At 46.7% G+C, this 15,000-nt stretch overlaps 1 protein-coding gene across 2 annotated transcripts in view; it reads right to left on the bottom strand.

Moving 5' to 3' along the window:
* The window catches only part of LOC139376005 (filamin-C-like), a 42,830-nt gene that overhangs the window by 15,547 nt on the left and 12,283 nt on the right, over nt 1-15,000 (bottom strand). The window contains exons 4-24 of one of the 2 annotated variants that reach the window (XM_071118036.1): nt 13,970-14,126; nt 13,448-13,644; nt 13,066-13,228; nt 12,515-12,715; nt 12,155-12,289; nt 10,948-11,085; nt 10,177-10,303; nt 8,657-8,793; nt 8,260-8,453; nt 7,755-8,012; nt 7,408-7,531; nt 6,951-7,111; nt 6,410-6,791; nt 5,858-6,120; nt 5,361-5,639; nt 4,744-5,062; nt 2,742-2,915; nt 1,551-1,713; nt 868-1,028; nt 447-614; nt 237-360 (exon numbers count right to left, since the gene is read on the bottom strand). In XM_071118036.1, the coding sequence (XP_070974137.1) occupies nt 237-360; nt 447-614; nt 868-1,028; nt 1,551-1,713; nt 2,742-2,915; nt 4,744-5,062; nt 5,361-5,639; nt 5,858-6,120; nt 6,410-6,791; nt 6,951-7,111; nt 7,408-7,531; nt 7,755-8,012; nt 8,260-8,453; nt 8,657-8,793; nt 10,177-10,303; nt 10,948-11,085; nt 12,155-12,289; nt 12,515-12,715; nt 13,066-13,228; nt 13,448-13,644; nt 13,970-14,126 (4,025 nt within the window). The remainder of the gene's footprint in view (nt 1-236; nt 361-446; nt 615-867; nt 1,029-1,550; nt 1,714-2,741; nt 2,916-4,743; nt 5,063-5,360; nt 5,640-5,857; nt 6,121-6,409; nt 6,792-6,950; nt 7,112-7,407; nt 7,532-7,754; nt 8,013-8,259; nt 8,454-8,656; nt 8,794-10,176; nt 10,304-10,947; nt 11,086-12,154; nt 12,290-12,514; nt 12,716-13,065; nt 13,229-13,447; nt 13,645-13,969; nt 14,127-15,000) is intronic. The other variant, XM_071118045.1, reaches the window with a different exon arrangement.

The following is a 15,000-nucleotide window of genomic DNA, read 5'->3' as shown; positions in this document are numbered from 1 at the left end:
TTATCTACCTCACTTGCTTTGGCAATGTTAACACATGTTATCCCAATGCCAATAAAGCCCTTCAATTGAATCGAATTGAAATGAATTGAGAGAAATAAGAGAGAAGAAAGCAAAACAATACACTATTATGTCATGATCCTATTGAAAATGTATGACATTTCTACACAGAAAAATCTATATGTGTATTACAGGGTTTTAAAGGGTTTCTGTTGAATCTAGTGGCCAGCCTGTCTCACCTGCGAGGGACCTCCTGATCTCCGTATTTGACAGACACAGTGTAAGGGCCGTCCTGAGCCGGGGTGTAGTTGACCGTATGTGTGCCGTCACCGTTGTTCTTCACAGCAACAGGCTCAGCAGAACCTATGGACAACAAATTACATTCAGATCAGTGTGTGTGTGTGTGTGTGTGTGTGTGTGTGTGTGTGTGTGTGTTTCTCTCCTCTCACCTGATGGTCCTGTTAGCTGTACTTCCACCTTTGCCTTTCCAGCCTGGGTAGCGTCCACTGTAAAGGCCTGAGGTACGTGGGCTCTGACTCCATCCCCCAGCCCTGGACCTGAACACTTCACCTTACTAGGGTCCACCACATCCTTCACTGGCACCCGGAACGGACTGCCTGCAGGCACACAGACGGAGACAACGTATGGTCAGCGTTTACAGCGGGAGGACAGATGTACCATTATGATTCTGCTTCCGGGTGGCCAACTCAATCCCCAAACAGAATGTTTCCCCAATCAGACCTGGGATTCAAACCGGTGACCCTCTGATTGCTGGCCCACCTCTGTAACATCTAGGCTGTGTGTGTGTGGGGGTGTGTGGGTGTGTGTGTGTGTGTGTGTGTGTGTGTGTGTGTGTGTATGACACATTACCTGGAATGGGGTGTCCTCCGAAGTTAATGTTGACGTCGTACTCTCCAGGTGTGAAGGGAACGTACTCTACGCTGCAGCTGCCATCTTTGTTGTCTTTACAGGTCATCTTAGCCTCGGAGGCTCCCTCTATGGTCAGGCCCAGGCCTCCAGTACCAGCACCCCTAGAGAACACACACATCACCCACTTTAACAGACGTTTGACATCTGTTTACACCGCTTTCCAAGGAGAGGCGCTGTTATAAAGGCTTTCTTACTATTGGAGGAGTTCTTTAAGCAATAAGGCCCGAGGAGGTGTGGTATATGGCCAATATACCATGGCTATGGTGGTATACTGTCCATATACCACGAACCACTGAGGTGCCTTATTGCTATTATAAACTGGTTACCGATGTAATTAGAGCAGTAAAAATACATGTTTTGTCATACCCGTGGTATAAGATATGATATACCACGGCTGTCAGCCAATCAGGATTCAGGGTTCGAACCACCCAGGTTTATAATTATTTTTCCATTTTAGTAATTTGGCAGACGAATAACAATCAGTGCACTGATTTAAAACTGAAGTAAAACAACCACAAATGAAGACGACGATCATGAGCACAAACAACAAGTACACCATGTAAATGTTTTTCTATTGGATTTGTGAATGATAAGGGCTGCGGTCCCATTGTGTCGTATTATACCTGGTCTCGACGGTGAAGCAGTTGGCTTTGTTGATAAGTCCTCCCTCCAGGCCTGGCCCGTAGGCCCTGACCCGGGTGGGGTCACAGCCCTCCACCACAGACACCCTGAACGGACTCTTAGGGACCGCCACGTCATCGTACAACACCTCCAGCAGGTGCATACCTGGAACAGACCACAGAGAGGATTTCAGTATCTCTCATTGTCTGCTCTTTAGTATAGACAGATACACAGGATTTTGTATAATGGCCACGCAAGGCAATGAAGTTATATCTATCTAAGATGTTTTTCAGCACCTTTCTTGATATGTGTGAACCTTCCTTCCTAACATTCGTTCAGATGATGAATGAGACTTGGGGGTACGGTAACAGGATAATCATCTTGACTATACAACAAGAACACTTCTGTTGATCATTTGTTATACTGTTACACCATTTACTTTACAGGACTCTCTCAGTGTATCTCTGATTCCCTGGGGCCAGTGCTGTAATTGACAGGGTCAGAGTCAGAGAACTTTGCATGCTATCTCTCTCTTTCTGCTATCTCTCGCGCTGCTATCTTGCTCTCTCTCTCTCTGCTCTCTCTCTGCACTCTCTCTCTTTCTGCTCTCTCCTCTCTCTCTGCTCTCTCTGCTCCCTCTCTCTTTCTGCTCTCTGCTCTCTCTCTGCACTCTCTCTCTTTCTGCTTTCTGCTCTCTCTCTCTGCACTCGCTCTCTGCTCTCTCTGCTCTCTTTCTCTTCTCTCTCTTTCTCTGCTCTTTTTGCTCTATCTCTCTCTCTCTTTCTTTCTCTACTCTCTCTCCCTGTGCCTCTCTCTTTCTCCCCTTCACTTAGACCACTTCTCCTCTGCCTCATTCAGTATTTATACCCTGTTCTCTCTCTATCTAGTCTCAAATGGATCCTCCAACACCTGTTGGGTTTGTCAACTAAAACCCTCTATTCCATCTACAGCTACTTCCTCTAAGGTTTGCATAGCTACATTTCCCCTACTGGAGTGAAATTAGTTGGAATCCTTTCTCTCTCTGTTCTAGAATCCATTCACTAACATTATCAACAATGTTGAAATTACTGGAGTGAAATGAGTTGGAATCCTTTCTCTCTCTGTTCTAGAATCCATTCACTAACATTACTGGAATGAAATACCAACAAGGAGGCTAACAGTTCAGGTCTTCCTCTTTTTTGGTTATTTCTTACCATCCTCAAAGGCGCTATACTCTACTCTGTAGGTTCCGTCTCCCTTGTCTGTGATGTAGGCGTCTGTGTTGGCGCCTGAAGGGTTGATGATGCGTGCTTTCACGTGGTCACCGCCAATCTTGGTCGTTTTACGGGCGTCCACGATGAAGTGGGTGGTGACCTCCTTGAGGACTCCTATAAACATGGATGACCGTAGGGAGAATGGTTAGCTACTGTAATTGTTAGCATGTAGTAGCCTTTGCAAGTGAATTATAGTAACCTTAGCTATAATGGTCTTGGCAATAGAAGCCTTTACCAGTAAGCTATAGTAACCTTAGCCTTTAGCTATAGTAACCTTGGCCTTTAGCTATAGTAACCTTAGCCTTAAGCTATAGTAACCTTAGCCTTTAGCTATAGTAACCTTAGCCTTTAGCTATAGTAACCTTAGCCTTTAGCTATAGTAACCTTAGCCTTTAGCTATAGTAACCTTGGCCTTTAGCTATAGTAACCTTAGCCTTTAGCTATAGTAACCTTAGCCTTTAGCTATAGTAACCTTAGCCGTAAGCTATAGTAACCTTAGCCTTTAGCTATAGTAACCTTAGCCTTTAGCTATAGTAACCTTAGCCGTAAGCTATAGTAACCTGAGCCTTTAGCTATAGTAACCTTAGCCTTTAGCTATAGTAACCTTAGCCTTTAGCTATAGTAACCAGCTGTTTAGCTGGTTAAACGAAGGTTAGTCATGTGTTGGCAAAAATGTATGTCCAAGTTGAGAAACCTTACCAGCAACACTGCCACACTGGTAGCCTATTGACTGGTAGTCTATTGACTGGTAGCCTATTGACTGGTAGTCTATGTAGCCTATTGACTGGTAGCCTATCCACTGGTAGTCTATTGACTGGTAGCCTATTGACTGGTAGTCTATGTAGCCTATTGACTGGTAGCCTATCCACTGGTAGTCTATTGACTGGTAGTCTATGTAGCCTATTGACTGGTAGCCTATCCACTGGTAGTCTATTGACTGGTAGCCTATTGAGTGGTAGCCCATTCAAAGCCCATGTCAGATACTCCAGTGAGTGTAATTGAGTTGAGAAATAAAGTTGACATCATTAGAAGTTGTGTTTATTCTGTTGTTGCTAGCGATATTCAGAAAATAAAATAAATGCTTTATATATTTCCGGGGACCCCCGGTTAAATACCCCTGGTATGGTAGTCTTTATCTGTAGTAGCATTATGCTATAGCTATAGTAGTCTTTATCTGGAGTAGCATTATGCTTTAGCTTTAGCTATAGTAGTCTTTATCTATAGTAACATTATGCTATAGCTTTAGTAGTCTTTATCTATAGTAGCATTATGCTTTAGCTATAGTAGTCTTTATCTGTAGTAGCATTATGCTTTAGCTATAGTAGTCTTTATCTGTAGTAGCATTATGCTTTAGCTATAGTAGTCTTTATCTATAGTAGCATTATGCTTTAGCTATAGTAGTCTTTATCTGTAGTAGCATTATGCTTTAGCTTTAGCTATAGTAGTCTTTATCTATAGTAGCATTATGCTATAGCTTTAGCTATAGTAGTCTTTATCTGTAGTAGCATTATGCTTTAGCTATAGTAGTCTTTATCTATAGTAGCATTATGCTTTAGCTATAGTAGTCTTTATCTATAGTAGCATTATGCTTTAGCTATAGTAGTCTTTATCTGTAGTAGCATTATGCTTTAGCTATAGTAGTCTTTATCTGTAGTAGCATTATGCTTTAGCTATAGCTATAGTAGTCTTTATCTGTAGTAGCATTATGCTTTAGCTATAGTAGTCTTTATCTGTAGTAGCATTATGCTTTAGCTATAGTAGTCTTTATCTGTAGTAGCATTATGCTATAGCTTTAGTAGTCTTTATCTATAGTAGCATTATGCTTTAGCTATAGTAGTCTTTATCTATAGTAGCATTATGCTTTAGCTATAGTAGTTTTTGATATAGACTACTGTAATATGCATCAACAGAAGAACCACTCCATCCTACTCCCCCTCCTTACCTCTGGGCTCCACCCCTGGTCCATAGACCTGCACACCGCTGGTGTCCACAGCCGGCTCCACCTGGATGACCGCGGGGAACTTGGGTACAACATGACCCCCGTACTTGATGGTAATGGTGTGTGTGCCGTGGAAGGGTGGGATGTAGGTGACAGAGAAGGTCCCATCTGCAGTCTTCTGGATGTGGACCTCGGCCTGAGCCCCGGACTCAGAGACGATCTCAATGGTGAGTTCAGCCTCTCCAGCACTGGTGCAGTCCACTGTGAAGTAGGCTGGTTCCCCTGCCTTGGCCTTCTCCAGGCCGGGCCCACTGGCTGTTACCTGTAGGGTTAGGTTTAGGTTTAGGTTTAAGCTGTTAGGTTCAGGCTTAGGTTTATGTCCGGGTTTAGGTTCAGGTTTAGGCTTAAGTTAAGGTTTATTTTAACATCTTTGTACTTACTCAGAAACACACATACTATGTCAACTTTGATGTCCTACAATACTTATACTACAATACTTATACAATACTTAAGATATAAAGCATATAATGATCCTAAATACACGGGACAGTGTATCTGTAAATCATTCACAACAAACAGGCCTATCAATAAATCAACAACTAGGCATATAGGAGGTGTACCTTGCTGGGGTCGAGACATGGCTTCACAGCTGCCTTGAAGGGAGACCCAGGGATGTGCTGCTCTCCAAACAGGATGTTGATGGCGTACTCTCCAGCCTCAGTGGGCAAGTAGAAAACTGAGCAAGTTCCGTCTCCGTTGTCCTGGCACTCAATCTTAGCCTCGCACGGCCCCTCCACCGTCAGGCCCAGCCCACCGGCGCCCGCTCCTTTGGTGTCGATGGCGAATGGAGCTGGTTTACCCACAATGCCTCCCTTCAGGCCTGGGCCATAAGCGCGCACCTGAGGGAGAGAGGAATGTCAGAACCGCTGGACTGCTACGCTTCAGTACAGCCGTCTGGCTGCTGACGTTAGCATGTAGGCTCACATACTGCTTATGACTGTGTTATGCATGGGTTATGAACGTTTCATGAAGTTCTTATGTAGGCATCCTTCAAATGAAGTGTAACCCACTTAAACAAAAAAGTGATAGTGATGATTGAAAAACTTAAATTTTTTACCTTTGAAGGGTCGGCAGGCATCACTCCCTCCACTGCGAAGGGGGATCCAGGGACAGGGTTCCCATCGTAGCTGACGTCCACCTTGTAAGGCCCCTCCTCTGGGGGGATATACTTCACAGAGTGGGCGCCATTGGCCGCGTCTGACTCCAGCTTGCAGGGGATTGGTCGGCCGGAGGGTGAGGTCATCTTGACGGCTACCTCGCCCTGCCCACCAGCTCCCTTGGTGTTGATGGAGAACTCCTGGTCCTTGCCCACCTCTACTTCTATAAGACAACCACCACACGGACACATGTAAATCAACCGCCAACCATAAAACACGTTTACAGCTGTCCAGTCTCAGACAAGGCAATCAAAAATTTACTCCTCTGTACATGTCACAGCACAATTTTCATTCAATATTTACAATTGACTCCTCCAGGCAGTCATTGATGAGAAGAGAAACAAAGCAGAGCTGAATACAATAAGTGGGCCCCTTCAATCAAAGCAGAGCTGAATACAAGAAGTGGGCCCCTTCAAGCTTACTTTATATTGTGTACAAAGTTGAGAACTTACTGGTGTCGAGTCCTGTCACCTTGACCTTTCCCAGATCTATAGGAGGAGCCACAGTAATATTGAAGGGGCTCTTGGGAATGAGGTCCCCTCCGTGGGTGACAGAGATGGTCATCTGGCCCTGTTGAACGGCGGTGTACTTGACGGTGTAGGAGTAGTCATGGTTGTCGATGATCTCAAAGTCTCTCACAGCTTCCCCCTTCAGGCCTGCTGCTGTGAACTGGACCTCAGGCTTGGCCTTGCCTGCTCCCTTGGTAAAGATGGTGAAGTGGGTCGGAGTACCCACCTCCACGCCTGTCTTGTTGAGTCCTGGGCCCTCAGCCCTCACTTTGCCAGCATCATGGGAAGGATCAACCTTAATTCTGAATGGACTGATGGGGATTTCCTGGAAAACAAATACGGGAATAGTTTGGTTGCTGTACACTTTTTTTAACAAAAACTCGAACACAGATCTAACTTCCTGTGCCATTATTATAGCTGTGATGCTAAGCCACATAGTAACAGTAACCCTTCGACTGAAGGATTCTGGGTAATGTAGTTTTACCTGCTCAGCGAACAGCACCATGATGGTGTATTTCCCAGCGCCGGGCGGAGTGTACTTGACAGTGAAGGTGTCATTGTCGTTCTTGATGATGTCAAAGTCGATGTCAGCCTCGGCTGGGCCCACCACTCCTGGAGCACACTTGATCCCAATGCTAATGTCTCCTGTGGGAGGTCAATGGATCAACTTTCATTTCCTGTCTATATATGAAGAAATCTCATAATACTGTAGCCGTAGTAGCCATACATTTCTGATCTTCTACAGCTGCAGGCACTAAAGTTAGGTTGGTATTAGCAAGATCGAGTGCAAGACAATGGTCAACTGCCTTCTCTATGGAAGAAATGGTTTTAATTGGATTCTAACAGGGTGAAAAGGTTCTACCTGGAAACCCTACAGGGTTCTTCTACAGGAACAAGCTGAAGAACCTTTTGAGTAGTATTTCCTATTCAGACACACGTACCTTGTCCAGCCTCGGCACAGTCCACAGTGAAGTAGGTGGGCTCGTTTGCCTTGAGTCCTGTCTTCTCCACTCCTGGACCATACACCTTGACCTTGGCTGGGTGGCAGCCCTCTCCAACAATCACCTATACACACAGACACAGCACTTGACACACAGCACTATGGTTGCTACCTAAAGTAGTCTTATCCGTTTCTAGTGGAGTGGCTGAGCTTACGTAACTGCCTCGTCTGTCTGAGACCTGAAGACTCCCCGTCCCTGACCTAATGCCTTTTAACTCAGCAGGCTAATGAAGTCAGGTAATGCACAGGAGATGTGGGTTCCAACCCCAGTGGGTCGGTCCTACTCACCCTGAAGGGACTGTTGGGCACGTTGACGTCTCCCCAGGTGATGATGATGGTGTGTTTGATGGGCTTGGTGGGGACGTACACACACATGAAGGTGCCGTCTCCCTTGTCAGTGATCTTAATGTCGATGGTGACACCCTCTGTATCTTGGGCGTAGATCTTGAGGTGGCCGTTGCCAGCCTGGCGGGCATCGATGGTGAACTCTGCCGGTTTGTTTACAATGACCCCAGTGGGCGCCAGACCTGGACCGAAAGCTTTCACCTGCAGAGGAGACATATTTTATTATGTATTTATATGTATGTGTTAGTTTATTTGTTTGTTTATGTGTTAGTTGGTTTGTTTGTATTTGTTTATGCGTTAGTTAGTTAGTTTGTTTATTTGTTTGTTTATGTGTTAGTTTGTGTTTTTGTGTGTGTTTATGTGTGTGCACATCAGTGTGTTTTCGTGTTTTATAAAGACTACTACTCCTGTAAGGGCGGAGCTAGCTGGAGTGGTGGGTGGAGCTAACCTTCTCAGGGAAGCAGTCATTGGCTGCAGGCAGGATGTGGGCCATGAAGGGGCTGTCCTTGATGTCTTCGTCATCACAGATGACATGGACGGCGTAGTCACCTGGCTCAGTGGGCCAATAGCGGACATCGCAGGAGCCGTCACCCTTATCGTCACATTCTATCTTAGCCTGGGACGGACCCTCGATGGAGAAACCTAGAGAGAGGAGGGCATATGAATAACTTTAGACTTTAGTCTCCTAATCAGTCAAGAGGCACCCAGTTAATGTCCCCTTGTTCACCTGTAAGAATACCAACTGAACTGGTGTCTTCAGAGAAGAAGCAGTGTACCTAATCCATTTCTCTACTGGTTCAACTACATTACCCACAATGCCCCGGGGCCCTCATGACCTGACTTACCCAGAGTTCCTACTTCGGTGCCGATGGCCTCGACCACGAAGTCAGCTGACTTGCCCACCTGGCCGGTCAGCAGCCCGGGGCCCCAAGCTCTCACCTTCTGAGGGCCAACCTCCTCACTCACCTCCACCTCGAAGGGACTGAGGGAGACACAGACACAACTTTTATTCAAGATAAAAACTGTAGTTTACACTTACATTTAGAAAATAGTCTTACCCTGATTCCAGATCAGTGCTAAGGTAAGTAAAAACTACCACAAATCCTAAGTAGTCTTTTATGAATTTGTCTGTGTTAAACTGATTCAGAGTATGTGTTAAACTGAGTCAGGGGCTGTGTTAAACTGAGTCAGGGGCTGTGTTAAACTGAGTCAGGGGCTGTGTTAAACTGAGTCAGAGTCTGTGTTAAACTGAGTCAGGGGCTGTGTTAAACTGAGTCAGGGGCTGTGTTAAACTGAGTCAGAGTCTGTGTTAAACTGAGTCAGGGTCTGTGTTAAACTGAGTCAGGGGCTGTGTTAAACTGAGTCAGAGTCTGTGTTAAACTGAGTCAGAGTCTGTGTTAAACTGAGTCAGGGGCTGTGTTAAACTGAGTCAGGGGCTGTGTTAAACTGAGTCAGAGTCTGTGTTAAACTGAGTCAGGGGCTGTGTTAAACTGAGTCAGGGGCTGTGTTAAACTGAGTCAGAGTCTGTGTTAAACTGAGTCAGGGTCTGTGTTAAACTGAGTCAGGGGCTGTGTTAAACTGAGTCAGGGGCTGTGTTAAACTGAGTCAGGGGCTGTGTTAAACTGAGTCAGGGGCTGTGTTAAACTGAGTCAGAGTCTGTGTTAAACTGAGTCAGAGTCTGTGTTAAACTGAGTCAGGGGCTGTGTTAAACTGAGTCAGGGGCTGTGTTAAACTGAGTCAGGGGCTGTGTTAAACTGAGTCAGGGGCTTTGTTAAACTGAGTCAGGGGCTGTGTTAAACTGAGTCAGGGGCTGTGTTAAACTGAGTCAGAGTCTGTGTTAAACTGAGTCAGAGTCTGTGTTAAACTGAGTCAGGGGCTGTGTTAAACTGAGTCAGGGGCTGTGTTAAACTGAGTCAGGGGCTGTGTTAAACTGAGTCAGGGGCTGTGTTAAACTGAGTCAGGGGCTGTGTTAAACTGAGTCAGGGGATGTGTTAAACTGAGTCAGCGGCTGTGTTAAACTGAGTCAGAGTCTGTGTTAAACTGAGTCAGGGGCTGTGTTAAACTGAGTCAGGGGCTGTGTTAAACTGAGTCAGCGGCTGTGTTAAACTGAGTCAGCGGCTGTGTTAAACGGAGTCAGAGTCTGTGTTAAACTGAGTCAGGGGCTGTGTTAAACTGAGTCAGGGGCTGTGTTAAACTGAGTCAGGGGCTGTGTTAAACTGAGTCAGGGGCTGTGTTAAACTGAGTCAGGGGCTGTGTTAAACTGAGTCAGAGTCTGTGTTAAACTGAGTCAGAGTCTGTGTTAAACTGAGTCAGGGTCTGTGTTAAACTGAGTCAGGGGCTGGTTGGTGGATAGTATAATGCTCACCTGCGTGGGATGAGTTGTCCTCCCCAGGTGATGTTAACTGTGTATTTACCAGTCTGGACAGGGAGATATTCACACTCATAGACACCATCACCAATATCCTTAACTTTCACTGGTGCCTCTGCTCCACCTGAGAGGAGAAGCACAGTATGATTAATAACAGGACCTTGTTGTAGTCTCTGATACAGCCTCTGATGCACATCACAAATCCATGACCCAATAAACTATAGAGGGTACAAACATAGAGGAAGTCAAAGTATTCACATTGAAAGATTAAAGAGAAGATCAGCAAGTTGTATGAAGAGAGAGTTCCCAGAGAGAGATGATTGAGGATAATAAAATAATAAAGGAGAAAGGAGGAGAGAGGGAAAGGAGAGAGAGAAGAGAGAAAGGAGGAGAGAGAAAGGAGGAGAGAGGGAAAGAAGCAGAGAGAAGAGAGAAAGGAGGAGAGAGAAAGGAGGAGAGGGAGAAGAGAGAAAGGAGGAGAGAGAGGGGAGGAGAGAGAGAAGAGAGAAAGGAGGAGAGAGAGGAGAGGAGAGAGAGAAGAGAGAAAGGAAGAGAGAGAAAGGAGAAGAGAGAGAAAGGAGGAGAGGGAGAAGAGAGAAAGGAGGAGAGAGAGGGGAGGAGAGAGAAAAGAGAGAAAGCAGGAGAGAGAAAGGAGGAGAGAGAGAAGAGGGAAATCAGGAGAGAGAAAGGAAGAGAGAGAGGGGAGGAGAGAGAGAAGAGCGAAATGAGGAGAGAGAAAGGAGGAGAGAGGAGAGAGTGCTGACTCACTTGGTCCAGTCACGGAGACTTTGAGCTCTCCGCTGCCGGCTCCCTTGGTGAAGACCTTGAAGTCTGCCACCTCCTTCACCCTCACCCCCTTAGGCTGGAGGCCTCGGCCCGTGGCACGACACGCGTTGGCATTGATGGCTGGAGAGGGAGAGAGAGGCGTGGTTAAGGACAGTGGAACCTAGACTGGCCTAACAGTGTGGGACCTATTGATAGATTTGTACATTGTACATTGTTACAACACTGTATATATACATAATATGACATTTGTAATGTCTTTATTAATTTTGACATTTCTGTATATGTAATGTTTACTGTTAATTTTTATTGTTTATTTCACTTTTGTATATTATCTACCTCACTTGCTCTGGCAATGTTAACACGTTTCCCATGCCAATAAAGCCCCTAGAATTGAATTTAATGGATAGATAGATAGATAGATAGATAGACAGACAGACAGACAGACAGACAGACAGACAGACAGACAGACAGACAGACAGATAGATATACAGATAGATATACAGATAGATATACAGATAGATATACAGACAGATAGACATTCCCATACGGTATAACGCCATATGCAAACAAGATGCTGCAAAGAATGCCTTCTTGAAGGACACAGAACATCATCAGTCAATCAATTCCCATAGGATGCCAGCTATGAACACAATGCAGCAGAGGAGGACTAGCACAGTGCTGAATGTAGGAGGGTCACGTCGTATAATACACACTCATGTAATGGTCGCAGCATAAAAACATGAATGGCGATTCCAGGCATCATGATTGCGGGTTTGGCTACGCTCATTAGTTTGAAGCAATCAAACCTATGAATGCTAACCCAAGATCAAGGAATCACAGCAAGCGATAAAACATTTGACACTGCATTTTCGTAATGCAATCTGTGAAGCACTGTCTCACAAAGACTAAAATATCTTTCCTGGATAGTTTCTGACTACAACGTTCACTTTGCTACAAAAGACGGCTAGAAATATCAGTCTCCAACATCAAGCTGCCAAAGGCGAGGCGGCAGGCGCCCAAGCAAGGCACTCAGATGGTATAGCATTGCCCCCGTCACAGGAAGCAAACAGGGCACCTGCAAGGCATAGGGCAAATGGCATAGAGTATAGTGCACAGGGACGCTGGGGCACGGCTAGCATATCAGCGGGCAAAACGGGCGCAGGCGTCCACCTGGAGGGCCCATACTAACTTGGTCGACCCTTTTTGCCTTTGGGGGTAGGGACACCCCCTTTCTTGCCCGCTGGCTCCTTCCCCCCCCCGGGAGAGGTGAAGGAAGACTGGGGGATAATCTGGACTGGAGGAGGACCCACCATAGAGGGAGGAGCTACAAATCACAGACAGGATGTTCATTTAACTTTAACATAGTACACTAAACTGGTCTCGGTCGTCGTGACAACCTGTTAGTACCGCCGTGGGATAGAGATAGCTGTAGACTGTGGAACTAGAGAGTGACAGATCGGCAACGGAACGACACAATTTTACAACAGTGATTTTTGTAGTGACAGTTGGTGATAGTTAGTGACAGTTGGTTAGCTCAGTGCTAACTCACCCTCTGCGATTTGAACTTTGAAGGGGCTCTTGGGGATCTCCTGACCCGCGAACAGGATGTGGATGGTGTGGGGGCCCTCCAACATGGGCCGGTAGGTGCAACGGAAAACACTGTCCCCTTTGTTTTCCAAAATCAGTTCCACTGTGTCTTTCTTCCCCTCAGGGTCCACGACGACAACGCTCACATCACCATTACCAGCACCTGTACAAGACAACAGGAAGACACCAATCAAAATGCTGTTGATCAACCATGTGATCAAAACAAGGAAACATGCATGGACATTGTTGTGGGCCCTCGGAGTAAATGCATAGCCGCAGGAAGTTGTTTGGGGGTATAAGAAATGTTGCCGGCGCTACAGATATCAGTCTGCTAATACAGGACTAGTAAAGGCCCTGTACACTACAACAGAAATATGTCAATAATTCAGGGGCTGCTGTAGCATCCTCAGTAAATGTTTGGATTCCCTCTAGTGTCTCCAGTTTTGTCCAGCAACTGATCTGATCAGTGTTACTGTGTTTCTTGTCCAACATTGTTGACTTCCCGCTCCTTACCTGCGGTGTAGATGTCGAAATAGGTGGGTTTGTTGGCCACGTTGCCGGTAGGTTCCAGCCCTGGTCCTCTGGCCTGGACCTTGTTGGGATCGCCCATGGCCTTGGCAACGTTCACTGTGTAGGGACTCTTGTCAATGTCCTGCCCTGCAAACAGCACTTTTACCTGAGGGGGGGGAAACGTTCAAATGTTCCTGTGAGTTTCCAATGCTCTAGTGGTACATTGTGACGATGAGATGTGTAGATTGTAAAATAAAGACAAGTAAAGGTAAGTCGAAATCAAGTCAAGAAAAAATAAGTAGAGTAATGTACAGTTTTACTAAAGTAACGTAAAGAATACATAAGATAAATCTACACGGGATATTGATGGCAGCCGTTTGTTTACCTTGTGGACACCCTCAACCTTGGGTACATAAGTGACAGTGTAAGTCCTGTTTTTGTCATTGTTGAAGACCACCGTAGCCTCCTCAGTGTGTCCCTCGGGATCGGTCACATAGACCAGCACCTCGGCCTGACCTGCCTGCAGAGTCTCCACTGTGAACACTGCTGGCTTCAGAACCATGTTTCCGTGGGAATCAATACCTACGGGGAGGGAGTGGCAGATGGCGAGTTAGATATGTTTGAGTCTATGTGTATAAAACAATAAATTATGCTTATCAGTTGCTTGGGTTGCAAATACCCCAGAAACATTCTAAAAGTGCCTGGCCGTTCATAACCCAAACTATGCCATGGTTCTGAAATCCTGGAGGGAAGTTTCCTTCCCTGCTTATTGCCTCCTGATTCCCGAGAAGCATGCAACCGAGATTCCTCAGAAACATGGGGATTTTGAGAATGTTTCCGGGAATTTCTCAACCCAAGTCCTGATTCAACTACACTGTTCATGGTTTCTATCTCAGTGAGCACCCACCAGGTCCGTATGCCTTGGCCTTGTTGGGGTACAGCTGAACACCTTTAGGTTTGAGGGGAGCGCCAGGCTTCAGCTTAGCCTTGGGGAACTGGGACAGGTAGGTCATCACTGAGTGTTCATCCACATCCGGATCGACAATCTCCTCAGGGGCGATCACCTAGGCAACAAGCAGAGGGTGTAAGGTTAATACTGTACAACCACAGTTGTCTAACTTGACTTAAACCCATTTGCTCCTTGAGGAACAGAGTTCATAGCACAACTGTTTTCAGACAGACAGGGAGACAGACAGACAGGGAGGGAGACAGACAGACAGGGAGGGAGACAGGGAGGGAGGGAGGGAGGGAGACAGACCGACAGAGACAGGGAGACAGACAGACAGGGAGGGAGACAGACAGACAGGGAGGGAGACAGGGAGGGAGGGAGACAGACCGACAGAGACAGGGAGACAGACCGACAGGAAGACAGACAGACAGACAGACAGGGAGGGAGACAGACAGACAGGGAGGGAGGGAGGGAGGGAGGGAGGGAGGGAGACAGACCGACAGAGACAGGGAGACAGACAGACAGGGAGGGAGACAGACAGACAGGGAGACAGACAGACAGGGAGGGAGACAGACAGGGAGACAGACCGACAGAGACAGGGAGACAGACAGACAGGGAGGGAGACAGGGAGGGAGGGAGACAGACCGACAGAGACAGGGAGACAGACAGACAGGGAGGGAGACAGACCGACAGACCGACAGGAAGACAGACAGACAGACAGACAGACAGGGAGGGAGACAGGGAGGGAGGGAGGGAGACAGGGAGGGAGGGAGGGAGGGAGACAGACCGACAGAGACAGGGAGACAGACAGACAGGGAGGGAGACAGACAGACAGGGAGACAGACAGACAGGGAGGGAGACAGACAGGGAGACAGACCGACAGAGACAGGGAGACAGACAGACAGGGAGGGAGACAGACAGACAGGGAGGGAGACAGGGAGGGAGGGAGACAGACCGACAGAGACAGGGAGACAGACAGACAGGGAGGG

Source organism: Oncorhynchus clarkii, chromosome 2 (genome assembly GCF_045791955.1).
Source record: "Oncorhynchus clarkii lewisi isolate Uvic-CL-2024 chromosome 2, UVic_Ocla_1.0, whole genome shotgun sequence".
In the NCBI taxonomy this organism is placed as follows: domain Eukaryota; kingdom Metazoa; phylum Chordata; class Actinopteri; order Salmoniformes; family Salmonidae; genus Oncorhynchus; species Oncorhynchus clarkii.
The sequence above is the reverse complement of the archived record's forward strand: the minus strand, read 5'-3'. Positions and strand labels throughout refer to the sequence as shown.